Below are 13618 nucleotides of genomic sequence, written 5' to 3'. Positions count from 1 at the left end.
TTACAATTTTTAATTTTAAATAATTGTTTTATTTTAATTATATGAATAAATTAAAAAGTCAAAGTTAGAATAATACATCAAATAGTTTTAAAAAGTTACTTTATGAAGACAGGAAATTAATCATTACATATATATATGTTTTATATATTTTTTATGTCGAATAATTAATTAAAAAAATAAAAATATTTTAGAATAGCGTAATCACAGTTTTCCACAATACAAATAATTAAAAATTTTATGAATACAAAAAATAACTACTAGCTCATAATTGTATATATTTTGTACGTTTAACCATATTTAAGTCATAAATAAAGTTTGCTTATATGATTTATAAATTTTGATTTTATTATTTATGAAATCTGATTATAGATACTAATATGTGACATTTTTGTTTTCATATAAGTTTATATTTTTACATATATGGCTGATTTTCAGTATTTATACAGAATAATAAATAATTTTAACTAAATGCAAAATGTTACTTTTACAGTTTTACTATTAGTAATTTAGTATTCTTTTTTTTTATCTTATAAAGAGTTAGGTTAAAATTTAAATTCGAAAGAGGAGAGTTTTGGGATACACCAAAATGGTTGTATTCCATTCAAGCTGAATTTTTTTTCCTCCTCTTTTGGCCCCCTGACATTGACCCCATAAAATGAAATCTTACCTAAATTCATACTAGTTCTTCCCAAATTCAGTAAAAATCAAACTATAAAAGTTATAAAAATATATATTTTTTTAAACTCAGATAATTTTATTTATGAAAATTGAAATGAAAAAAAATATATAAGTATTTATATATGGAACAAATAAAAGAAACGAAAGATATTTAATACTCTATTATAAAAAATAACATGATATAATAATTTAATAAAAAATAAAAAAAATAAAATGTTCATCAATTAAAAATTGGAAATTTGTTAAAACTTTTCTTACAGTTTTAAAGTCGATACCATTATCTCTTTTACATTAGTTGATATATTATCAAAAATAATTTTATTCTTAACTTTTCATAAGAACTAACTCAAAATCACCATCATTATTTTTTGAGAGAAGTCATTGAGTTTGGTACCCAAAACTTCCATTTTCAAATTTTACTCAACATAAAAAATAACTTTTATTTGAAAGGCGACAACAAATAAAATAATATTTATTTTTTAAATTATAAATAACTAAAATTAAATAGTTTTTTTTATTACATTAAAAGAATAAATATGAAAGTCTGTCATTTTTTATTTTATTTATTCGGTATGTTTATCTGAAAAAAAAAAATGACTCAAATGAGAGAGAGAAAATAATGAGACAAAGAATAATAACAATTTGTATCTATATTTATTAAATTTTTATATATGTAAATTAGTACAATTAGTACTAATATTTTTTAAAATTTATACACGTAATTTAATAAAATTAAAAATAATCTAATATTTATATTAATTAAATAATAAATTTTTTTGAGAAAAAGAAAAAAAAGAATAAAAATGTCAGAAATTTAGGTATAGTCAATTTTACGTGAAATTAATAGTCAAAAGGGATTAGATAAAAATTTAGTCAAATCAATTAAATTATCTAATAATTCTCAACTATCAACTTGACGTGAAGTCGACTGACATGAATGAGACGGCGTGAGTGATGCGTGTCACTGTAACAGACATTGTCGCAAGAATGAGTGAGTGTGAGTGCGCCACCTCAAGTGTGAGGGACACAAAAAGAGAAAGATGGATCATCTTTTCGAGTCTTCACTCTCCAGTCTTATTTCTTCTTCCTTCAAATTCAACGCTCAGAAACCAGAATCGAACCAACGCGTTTAGAACTCCAGCACGCCAAAATTTACCCCCCGTTTTAAACAAGCGTGTAGTTTCTTATGCTCACAAGTTAAGAATAAACAAGTGATTCGTTCTTCTTTAGATTTTTGAATTGGGAATGCGATTTCTCAGATTCTAATTGCTGTTTCTCCCTTCGCGATAAGTTACTATGCCACCGGGTAAGCCATTCTTTTTCATTTTCAGTTTCAGTTTCAGTTTCAGTTTCACTTGCTTCCTTGGCGCGTGTGCAAATTCGTGTGTTGACTGTTGAGTCGTAAGCGCTGACTTTTCGGGACTACGTAGGTTTGGGAGTCTCAAGCCAAATTATAGCACTCATAGGATGATTATTATTATTATTATTAGTATTATTTTAGGTAATTTGAGAAAATGTTGTGAATAATTGGTTGGTTTAGTACAATGATTAGATAGATAGATAGATAGGTTTTGAATTTTTACACTACAAGCCCCTTGTTTAAGAGTTGAGATTTTGGAGGGAAGGGGAGGGGAGGGGAAAGAAGTGTTTTGTAGTGTAAAAATTCAAAATTTAACACTACAAGCTCGTTTCCCTTTGGATTCCACAAACAACCCCTTAAGAACTTAGCATATCTTACTTTTAGAATGGATGTTGATCCTTGAATCAAATGGAATAATTGGCACTAATAGTACAGTGAGAGGACAGTTGAGTTCCTATTGAATATTCATAGTTATGTTTGATAGTCTTGTCAAATTATTCTTGTGTGGAAAGGAAGAAAGGAAGGAATAAGTTGGAATTTTTTACATGTGATGGCAGGTTTTGAGTACAACATCGATGATCTGTACCAGGAAGCTAAGAGAAGATGGCTGAAGCCGGTGGAAGTGCTATACATTTTGCGGAATCATGACCAGTGCAAGTTCACAAATATTCCCCCTCAAAAGCCAACAAGTAATGTCCATGTTCTTGTCCATGAAACACAAAAATCACATCAATGTTGCTAATTGATTTTTCTTAACAGGTGGATCCTTGTTTCTGTTTAATAGAAGAATCATGCGTTTCTTCCGTAAAGACGGTTATAATTGGCGGAAGAAAAGGGATGGAAGAACTGTGGGAGAAGCACATGAACGGCTTAAGGTAAACTAGAAGTGTATGATCATTTGAATTCCAAAAAGGGGCTTAATCAAAATATTAAAGTAAAAAAAAAAGAAAGGAATTCCTTGGTTGTTTATTGATATTTATGCGTCTTATCGTACTGCCCCAACATGTAATGATATAATTTGTAATATTGGAAATAAATTTAGACTGAGATCTTTCCTTCCTTTTCAAATTTGAGCTTAGTGGTACTTAATTTTGACATTTTTGTTGTATTGTCTTGGTCTGTATGATCTTCTGATTTTGTACATTTTGTTGCTTAATACAAGACGCTCAAATTTTTGTGGTAGTTCTAAATAATGAAAATTGCAGTACATAAACATGTATAAGGGACTGAATTTGACAGCATTACTAAATTATTAAAGGGAAATATAAACTTAAAAAGATGTCTCAAGCATGGTCAACCAATGTATCATTTGAAAATAATTAAAGATTCTCATGATTTTTGTTTTCAATTCCATTTCTGGATCATATCTGCACCATTAATTGCTTCCGTAATTCTTTTGAATGACATAATTCTTTTTGAAAGGATATTTGTTCAAGCACTTTTATGTGCATGAGGATGTAATAGAGGAATGAGATGCATAGGTTCACTGTTATTGAGCATTATTCATTTTCATTGTAATTCATTTATGGTTGCTATGTATCACCCTTTGTGCCATCATTTGTTTTGTGTTGGAATTCTATGTTGATTTCCTTAACCCAAGTGATTACTATTCTGCGTGACTAGATTGGAAACGTTGAAATACTAAATTGTTACTATGCACATGGAGAGGAGAACCGTAGTTTCCAGAGGAGGAGCTACTGGATACTGGATCCGTAAGTGAATTATAGTTCAGCTCACTAAATATCCTTTAAACTATTAAGTTTACAACAGGTTGTATATTTTAAAACTGACAAAAAAAAAGGTGTAAGTTTAGGGAAAAGCTCATGCTGAAGAAAATACATGATAAAATTATGTTGACTTCAAAACCTAAATCAACCTTCATTAGGCATGACTGATCTTAGGATCTATTTGTTTTTTTTTTTTTGTTTTTGCTTTTGTTACAGGTGTTCATATTTTCTCATACACTGTTGTTCCTTGACAGGGCATATGAGCATATTGTTCTTGTGCATTACAGAGAAACAAAGGAGGTGAGTGTTTAGCACGAAATCAGACAAACGTAACAATTGAACTTTCAGCTTGTTAGAACATGCAAAGCACTTTCTCCGTTTTCAATGCTAACTTTGAACTCTTAAATTTAAAAATTTATTATGTTTTATGAAATTTTAATTTTGTGTGGTATTTCTATGCAGTATCCTTCCATTTTGTATTTTTTCATTATTACTTGTATTCAAACACACAAAGCTAGGGTGTGATGAATCTGACCTAGTTTTGTCTCGTCTTTAAAATCTGTTTATAGCCTATTTCCAAAATATTCTTTTCTTCCTGCTGGGCTACATTGCTTTCTAACTACAACTTTTCTTACAACGCCTAGATACATGCCAATTAATAATTTTATGATTAGATTCACTCTGGATAGCCATGCTCAAGTTACTAGAATCACTCATGAAGCTTTGTTGTTGAACTCTCTCATATAATGACGACTGATGTAACTGAAGATTGTTGGTTATTTTTATTATTTCTTCTAATTTATCGTTTTTGGAACAATTCATTTATAATTTTCCTAAGTAGTAGCCCAAATGAAGGTATATTTTCAATTCATTTATGATTGCTAATTGCCATAAGTGATACCTCACTTGAATGTTAACTTAAATATTATGAATCCGAATTGGGAGACGTAAATGGTAAGTATCGCATTCATCATGGCATAGTAGAAGATCTGTACTGCGGAACTTCGAGTTTGACATTACTGACTATACTCATGTTGCAGGGGAACTCAGGTTCTGGACCTATCCCACCATTGTCTGGGGGCTCCTCTCCTGAATTTAGTCAGAATCGAAGCTCACGTACTACGCTTGACCCAGGGACAATATCCGTGTTTGGTGATTCATGTGAACCTTCTCAGAATTTCTCCAGTCCTGAGTCTATGGAAGTTACCTCTAATATCATCAGAAACAATGGAATGGATCAGTTAGATAAAACAGATGCAGTCTTGCGCCAATTGAAGCAACAGTTAAGTTTGGAAAAGGAGAACTGTGAAGAAATTTCTCCCACATACAATGAGCCTGAGAGTTTACATGATTTGAACCCTCAGCATGATGAAAGAGTGATGTACAAGCATAAATCTGCAGCTTTCACTGTGCCAAATGATTATGGACAAGCCGCTTATGAATGCAATGGAAGACAAGGTAACGTAAACAAACTTGAGCCTCTGAGAATTCTTTAAATCAATGATTTATTTAAGTTATCTCTTTGTTGTGCTTTTTACTTGATATTGTGTTTTGACATGGTCGTTATAGGTGTTATCTGTCTTCCACTGGAAGCATTGTCCCTTCACAGTGCTAAATTTGCTAAGGTCTTTGTGTTATATTTGTAGCATATCTGCATTGAGTTATCCATGATTTTCATTTTTAAAAGCCAGTAATCTTCTTGGTACCCCAATTAAGTTTCATTTATCTGGAATCACTCGAGTAGGAGCTCAAGAAATTATTGTGTGGAACTCCTTATATTTTGCTATATATGAAAAAGTAGTTTCTCTTCCTTTTGTGGTTAAGAAAAAAAGTGAAGAAAGGAAGTGTTGCATTAGATATTTTGTCTGCCTCTGAAAAATGCATATTGGGTGTTTGGTTAAGCACATGTAGTGTGTCGTCCAAATAACAAAAATAAAATGTGTTTCGTCTTGATACATTGGTTGTAGCCAAAGGGATTATCCAAGAAATTATTGTGGTTAATAGGATCAGCTTCAGAATTGTACCGATGAAAGTTAGTCAAAATATTCCTAACCTATATATCTGGTCTTGATTCATCTGTTATCTTTTTTATTTTATTTTATTTTCTCTTTTTATTACTTATGTGTAATTAAACGTCAAAAAGAAAGGCTCGTAAAAGGTGTATATTTTTCTGTAGGTGACAATGGTAAAAATTATAATCAACTATTAAACTGTGATCGCCCAGATGCAAATGAAAATGCCTTATCTTGGACAGAGGTGCTTGAGTCGTGTAAGCCTGCAAGCTTGACCAATTTACCAGAGCAACAGGCATATGAGGCATATGGAAATGTTAGTAGTACTATGACATATTTCACTTGTTAATATTTTGTGTCAATTCACTATTTTCATTAAATGCTATGCATATTTTTATTTTTACAACTAGCTCAACTAAAATTTCAACACTCAAAAACAGGATAGCTCCCTACATTCTTCACGAGGTGTACTGATTGACAGTCAAGAAAACAGTCAGTGGATAAACTCCAACAGTATTAATGCTGAAAACTGTATGATTTACTTTATCGTCAATGACTTAAAAATGTTCTTTTCTGCATATGATGAAAGTTAAAACATTTGAACTCTGATACACTTCTCATGTCACCAGCTGTCTTCTCTTGTCCTCAAGATGGTGGAACCAAATTTCCTCTGTATTTACCGGTTGAAGCTGAAGAACTTAGTTCTGACTATGCGACATTGTTTCATCAAATCCAAATTCCACCACCTCTGGATGCAGATTCATGCCTGACTATTTCACAGAAACAAAAATTCACAATTAGGAGAATCTTCCCAGAGTGGTGTTATGCCACAGAGACTTCAAAGGTTTGTGCTTTCAATTCTTATTATTAATATACCATATGTAACGATTTGTGAATGCATGATTGAATGATCTTCTGAATGGCGGAAGTTTTATGCCTTTTGATCTATATTCCCTTATCTTAGGATGATATGAGTGGTACTAACAGTTTTGTCCAAAATTTGAATAGTAAACATCCAATTTCTATGCATAGGTGGTCATTATTGGGTCATTTCTCTGTCTTCCCTCAAATTCTACCTGGGCTTGTATGTTTGGTGATATTGAAGTGCCTGCTGAGATAATTCAGGATGGTGTTATTTGTTGTGAAGCTCCCCCCCACCTTCCTGGAAAGGTTACTCTGTGCGTTACTTCTGGAAATCGGGAGTCCTGCAGTGAATTTCGAGAGTTTGAGTTTCGCAATAAGACTAATAGTTGCACTCGTTGTAACTCAATGGAAACAGAAACTGCTAGAAGCCAAGACGAGCTGTTATTACTTGTTACATTTGCACAGATGCTCCTTTCTCCTCCAACTAAAAAGAATGACAACATGGAACCTGTATATCATCTTCCAGTGGAACAGAAAGCAGATGATGATTCATGGAGCCATGTGATAGAGGCTCTTCTAGTAGGCAGTGGAACTTCATCAGGTACTATTGATTGGCTTCTTGAAGAGCTGCTGAAGGATAGGCTACAGCTGTGGCTTTCTGGCAAATCCTGGGAAATAGATGAAGCAACCGGCTGCCCTTTGTCCAAGAAAGAGCAGGGGATTATACACATGGTTGCTGGATTGGGTTATGAGTGGGCCTTGATCCCTATTCTCAGTTGTGGTGTGAACATAAATTTTCGTGACATCAGGGGGTGGACTGCCCTTCATTGGGCTGCACGGTTTGGAAGGTAATAGAACAGTCCATAGTGCTTGCTATTATTATTATTATTATTGGAGTTTAGATGTTGATTTGGTAAGCAAAAGTTTTAGATCATCTGTGTTTGACAAAAATGCTTATAGGCATCTGTGGCTTGCTTTGGGAAACACAATACAAATATAAGGAGAGGTCACATGAAAGGAGAAACAGAGGAATTTCTCTTTTCTATTAAGATGCCATAAATCACTGAATAAATGCCAAACAATACGATCCATTTTTTGGGGTCATGTCTAAAATCAGTTTAAGGTTTACAGAGACAATAGTATACATAAACAAATAAAACACGTACAATACTGAACTATATCAGTATCTTTTTTTTTTTTTTGAAAAAAATTGAAGTGAAAAGACTCGACCTATAGCTATCTGGCTGTATGTAATATCTAGTCAGATGGTAAACTGCATGAGCGTAAAATAATCACATGTAGTAGGATTGATTCGCATTTCATAAATTATTAGGTGAGCTTCAATCATAGTAAAACCGTATCAGTGAAAGCAAATGCTTGATTGAAGTCAGATATATTGAGTAAACAATGTCATTGTGATCTGTTAAACACCAAACTTTGTGGAAAGGACATTCAAAATTAAGGTTTCGTTTGCCTTTCTCTACTTTTTATTGCAGCTGATGTTGATACTTTCTCAGATACCCATTGCAGTATGTTCATATCTAGATTAAACAATGAAAGTCTTGCTTTAGAAGCCTTGACAAATTATCTGTTCCATTCCAAGTGATCTTTATGTTGTGTTTCTGAAACATTTATGATAGGGAAAAAATGGTTGCTTCACTTATTGCTGCTGGTGCATATGCTGGAGCAGTAACTGATCCAACAGCTGCAGACCCAGATGGGAAAACTGCTGCAGCTATTGCTGCCAGCAATGGCCATAAGGGACTGGCCGGTTATCTTTCAGAAGTAGCTCTGACTAGCCATCTTTCATCTCTCACCTTGAAAGAGTGTGAGATTGCTAAAGATACTGCTGAGATTGAAGCAGAGTTAACCATCAATCATGTCTCAAAAGAAAATATTGGATTCGCAGCTGATGGGGTTTCACTGGCTGCTGTCAGAAATGCTGCTCTGGCTGCTGCTCGGATACAGGCTGCATTTCGTGCTCATTCTTTCAAAAAACGGAGGGAGAGGGAAGCTGCTGCAGCAGCCGCTGCCGCTGCTGCTAGTCTAGATGGGTATGATATCGATGCTGATGGCATTGGTAACATTCTAGAGCTTTCTCCCAGGTTAAATCATAGCTTTGGGAGGCTTCGTGATTACAATGCAGCTGCTTTATCAATTCAGAAGAAATATCGAGGTTGGAAAGGTCGCAAAGATTTCTTAGCACTGCGCCAAAAAGTAGTGAAGATACAGGTAATGCGTGTTACCGTGACTGTTTTCTCAGACAAATTGAGCTGAGAACTCTGTACCTGGACATTAACTTAACATTTGGTGGCTACTTCCATGAAGACATCTTCATGTGAATTTGGTATTGTAAACCTTTAGATGGTTTGACATGTTTGATTAAATATGATGTCTGAACTCTAAACTATCTAACAGTTCGTGATACCATATTCGCATGAAGATATCTTCAGGACGTAACCACCTTGTTTAGATACTTTGAAAAGTTGGGGCAAATTGTTCATTAAACAAACAAAAAAATATATAGGTAGGCTAGACATGCACCTACATTAATCAAACTGCAAGATGAATTTATTGTTAACCTCGTTCCATATTTATTTGGGCAGGCTCATGTGAGGGGTTACCAGGTTCGGAAGCAATACAAGATAATAGTATGGGCAGTTGGAGTCTTGGAGAAGGTAGTGCTACGATGGCGGAGAAAAGGAGCTGGTCTACGAGGTTACCGACAAGACTCAATTGATGAAAATGACGATGATGATTTTCTCAAGGTGTTCAGGAAGCAGAAAGTGCATGTAGCAATTGAAAAAGCTTTTTCACGGGTGCTGTCCATGGTCCATTCTAATGGTGCCCGTCAACAATATCGCCGCATGCTTGAGATGTATCGTGAAGCTAAGGTAACTTGGCTAAGATCAGAAAAGTGAATAATTAGAGACTTGGATCCAAATTGGCCCACAGGAATAAAACCTGCATCCTTTGTAGGATATGAGGCCATTTCTTACCAATATGTCTGTTATCTTCCTAGTTATGCCAATAAGATAAACATGAACTCACTAAGCATGCAGAGTTAGCATGCTTCTGTTGTGGGAAATGCATAACATATTTCTTCTTGTACAGGCTGAACTTGGTAGCATGAATGATGAAGCGCCATTAACGACGTCTGTAGGGGACACATCAAATATAGATGATGATGATGAACTCTTTCAAATTCCCGGGGGCTGGGAGACACTCTAGCAGCCCTCCTAATTCTTGATCTCTTTTGGTGGTTCAGTTTCTGGCTTCACCGTTTGTATGGTGTCTTGTGTATTTAATGGTGTAGAACAAGCGTGAGATTTTAGCCTGTAAATAAATCTAGGTTGTACAGTGGTAAAGTTGATAATGTTTGGAACTTTATAGGTATAAAATGGTCTTGAATTTAGGTGGAATAGGGTTCTAATTTCTGTTGAGAAGTGTTACTTGGCAACTTAGATATGCTTTCATTTGTAGGCAAGAAAGTCCTCCAATGTTGGATCATGGAATGGTTTGCTTTGAAGGACTCAAGGACATGCATCATTGTTGACTTCTCCTAGGATTTTAAAGTTAAAAAGAGCATTGGAGCTCTTGTATTATTCTATTCGAGAGTAACAGTGGTTATGATTTATGAATCAATTATTAATGCATGGTTTCTGTTGGTCTTGTAATTGTTAAACCATTTGTGGGGAGATCAAAAATCATCGCAACATCTTTGAACATCTTTCAAGATGATGGTGCATACATCAAGTGGAAGATGAAACATGTGTCTCGGGTTAGACCAATATATCATAAAAAAATACCAGCACAAATTTTCACGAATGTGGCCAAAACACATCATTCATTAGGTGTTGAAACGTAGCCGGCGATTTTGATATTATATCTAAAAATATTAAATTAGTATATTTTGTATTGTATTTTGTATTCTGATAAGGAAAGATACAGAAATATTAATAAAAAATATAATTTATTTTTTTCTTTCATTAATCTTATTTTTTAAAAGTTGAATAATTTTATATTTATTTAATTTAATATTATTTTATATTTTGTTAGTTCTTTAATTGAATATTTTATTACTAGTAAAAAATATTTAAATTTTTTTTGTTTACGGTATTCTTAGTTCGACAGGCTAAAAGTTAATCTTAAGCAGATCAGTGAACTCACGAGTAAATACCCATAGTAGTCCCTGAGATTCACGCAATTACTCATAGTAATCCTTAAGATCCCGATTTTCCTATTGTAGTCCTCCAGATAGAGCTCCGAGCACTTAAACTAGTCCCTGGCCATATTTCAGGTGATGACTCATCACCGGAGCGCTGACGTGGCCTAGGATTGCCACGTGGGACATGTCCAAAACGACGTCGTTTTGGGTTTGGCGCCCTTGGAAGCCAAAAACGACGCCGTATAGGTGTTACTTAATATGAAAAACAGTTTTCTCCACCAACACAAACACTTCGTCTCTTCTTCTTCCACCCTCTGAGTTCTTCTTCATCTCCCCAACAATGGTGTAGCCGTAGGGTTGTATGTGCTGGGTTAACAAAAATTTGAGAGAAGAAGTCATCTGATCAGAAGTTGTTGTTGCTCTTTCCTTCCCTTCCTTCACCACAAAGACGAGGTTCTGACGTTGTGATCGGACTCAAGGTAACCTTTTTTTTTATTATTTTGAATTTTGAATATAGTGTTGGTTGATGATAGCATTGGTCAGTGTTGTTGAGGTTCTGGAGTTTTGGTGTCATTGTAGTGTCTAGGGTTTGAATCTTGGTTGGGGTTTGTGGGGTTGCTGTAATACCCGAATGAAACATGGAAGAAACAGGGAGAAGTATGGAGGTTTGGAAAAAAATATTTTCTTGTGGTGATTATTTTTCCTTTTTAATGCATGAGTAGGCTTTCAAATTCTCCCTATGTATTGTAAAAATTTTAAATTTCTTGCAGATGGAGGAGAAGTTGGACATCATGTTTCATCATGGGGGTGACTTCAAAAAAAAATGCAGAAGGAATTATGATATATTCTCCGGACAATAAGGCCTGGTTAGGTGATCTAGACACTGATACTCTGGATGTGTTCTACATACGGAACTACCATAAGGAGCTTGGGTACAATGACATTAAACAGTGCTGGTGGCATGTTCCTGGAAAATGTTTGGAGAAGGGGTTGAGAAATGTAAACAGTGACAAAGAGATAAGAGAGATGGTGAATTGTGCTAGGACAAATGAGGGATTGATTGATATATATTTCGAGCATACAGTGTCAGTGCCGGAGGTGTTAGAGGGAGATAACACAGTTGTGTACTTGGATGATCATGGTGGAGAGGGATGTAATGCAGGTACAGATACTGATGTGAGTCCACCAGTTACAGAGACTCATGCAATCATAGTTGCTCCTCCTATCCCTAAGGTTGTACCCAACACTTCTTGCAAATCCAGTCCCAAAAAAAACAGAACATCTCCACGGCAATCACAACCATCACACTCCAAAACTGCCAATCCTTCCAAGACAACCAAACCAGTGAAGAAGACCAACTCCCCAAAAGTCACCAAGCCCACCATGTCCACCAAGCTCACGAAGTCCACCAAGCTCACCAAGCCCACCAAAATCAGCCAGCCCACGAAATCCAGTCAGAACACCAAATCAGATAGGAGCAAGAAGCAGAAACTGTCCAAGAGACCAAGTATTTCTAGGAGACCCTGTACACGGTCTGCTGTTAGAGGATTTACTAGCAAAGTGTTTAACAATGAAGTTCCCTTTGATTTATCTTCTGACTCCTCTGATAGTGAAGAGGATAGCATGTTCAAGCCAGTTCCGGATGAGGGTAGTTCCTCTGATTCTGAGGCTACAGGGAATGATCCTAAAACTGGGAGTAGGATTAGGAGAAACATGACACATGCTACGGCGGGTAAGAGAAATATTAGTCCACTAGGTAAAGGGAAGGAGAAGATATTACATGAAGACGATGGTTTGGTGGAGGAGGTGAGCGACGCTGAGGTTGACCTTGGGTTTGTGGGTTGTGTTCATGAAGGGGTAGAGAATGGACTAGACCCATGTGTTGACTCTAATGGCACCAATTCTTGGCACTCGGAGGAGATGAAGACGCCTCCAAACTCAGAAGATGAGCTGGAGGAAGGAAATGAATCTGAAGAGGCAAGTCCGCTGTTTAGGGAGGGTGCAAGGTTTGGAGAGCTGCACCTTGAGGTAGGCATGAAGTTTGGAACTAAATGGGAATTTAGAGAAGCTGTGAGAGAATATACAATCCAAGAGGGAAGAAGCATAAAGATAGTGAAAAATGATAACATTAGGTGCAGGGCGGTGTGTAAGGTAAAAGAGTGCCCATAGGTGGCTTATGCTTCTAGAGACCATGAAGACACATGTTGGCAAATTAAGACATTCAATGATGACCACACTTGCCCAAGAGAGGACAAGAATAGGGCTGCCAACAGGAATTGGGTATGCAGCAAGCTTGTGAAGAAGGTAAGAAAGTATCCAAATTTTAGACACTGCGAGGCTACAACTTACTTCAAGACACGGTTTGACTTGACTCTGAATAAAAACTCAATATCCAGGGCATTAATGGATGCAAGAAGTGTAGTGTATGGGGATGAGAAAGAACAATATAGGATGGTTAGGGATTATGGTATGACGCTGTTGAAGACTAATCCCGGTTCCACTGTACAAATATGCACCACCCCCAACCAGATGATGAAGTTACCTTTGAAAGAATGTATATATGCTTAAGTGGCTGCAAAAACGGGTTCAAGGCTGGTTGCCGTCCTTTGATAGGTCTGGATGGTGCTTTCCTGAAGACCCGGTTTGGTGGACAGATTTTGTCAGCCGTGGGGTTAGATGCTAATCATCATATCTATGTCATAGCCTGGGCTATTGTCAGAGTAGAGAATACAGAGACATGGAGATGGTTTCTCGAGCTACTTCATCAGGACTTGAGGCATTATAAAGAGCATGACTGGTGCTTCATATC

General features: G+C 35.6%; 1 protein-coding gene across 1 annotated transcript; it reads left to right on the top strand.

The window, feature by feature from the left end:
- The first annotated feature begins 1689 nt into the window (after positions 1–1689).
- LOC130973730 (calmodulin-binding transcription activator 4-like) lies at positions 1690–10286 on the top strand. Its single transcript, XM_057898366.1, has 13 exons — positions 1690–1984; positions 2596–2727; positions 2798–2913; positions 3662–3750; positions 4020–4065; positions 4806–5223; positions 5942–6093; positions 6218–6308; positions 6407–6621; positions 6810–7489; positions 8282–8873; positions 9248–9535; positions 9756–10286. The coding sequence occupies exons 1-13, from the start codon at positions 1975–1977 to the stop codon at positions 9870–9872; spliced, it is 2946 nt and encodes a 981-aa protein (XP_057754349.1). The 5' UTR covers positions 1690–1974; the 3' UTR covers positions 9873–10286.
- Positions 10287–13618: the final 3332 nt, after the last annotated feature.

The sequence above is a fragment of the Arachis stenosperma genome, chromosome 4, assembly GCF_014773155.1.
Source record: "Arachis stenosperma cultivar V10309 chromosome 4, arast.V10309.gnm1.PFL2, whole genome shotgun sequence".
Lineage (NCBI taxonomy): Eukaryota > Viridiplantae > Streptophyta > Magnoliopsida > Fabales > Fabaceae > Arachis > Arachis stenosperma.
The sequence above is the reverse complement of the archived record's forward strand: the minus strand, read 5'-3'. Positions and strand labels throughout refer to the sequence as shown.

What these genes read in the sequence shown, in the direction of transcription:
- LOC130973730 (XM_057898366.1), top strand. An exon ending in ATTACAGAGAAACAAAGGAG is followed by an intron (nt 4,066 to 4,805) that starts GTGAGTGTTTAG and finishes CTCATGTTGCAG; the next exon opens with GGGAACTCAGGTTCTGGACC. An exon ending in CATATGAGGCATATGGAAAT is followed by an intron (nt 6,094 to 6,217) that starts GTTAGTAGTACT and finishes ACTCAAAAACAG; the next exon opens with GATAGCTCCCTACATTCTTC.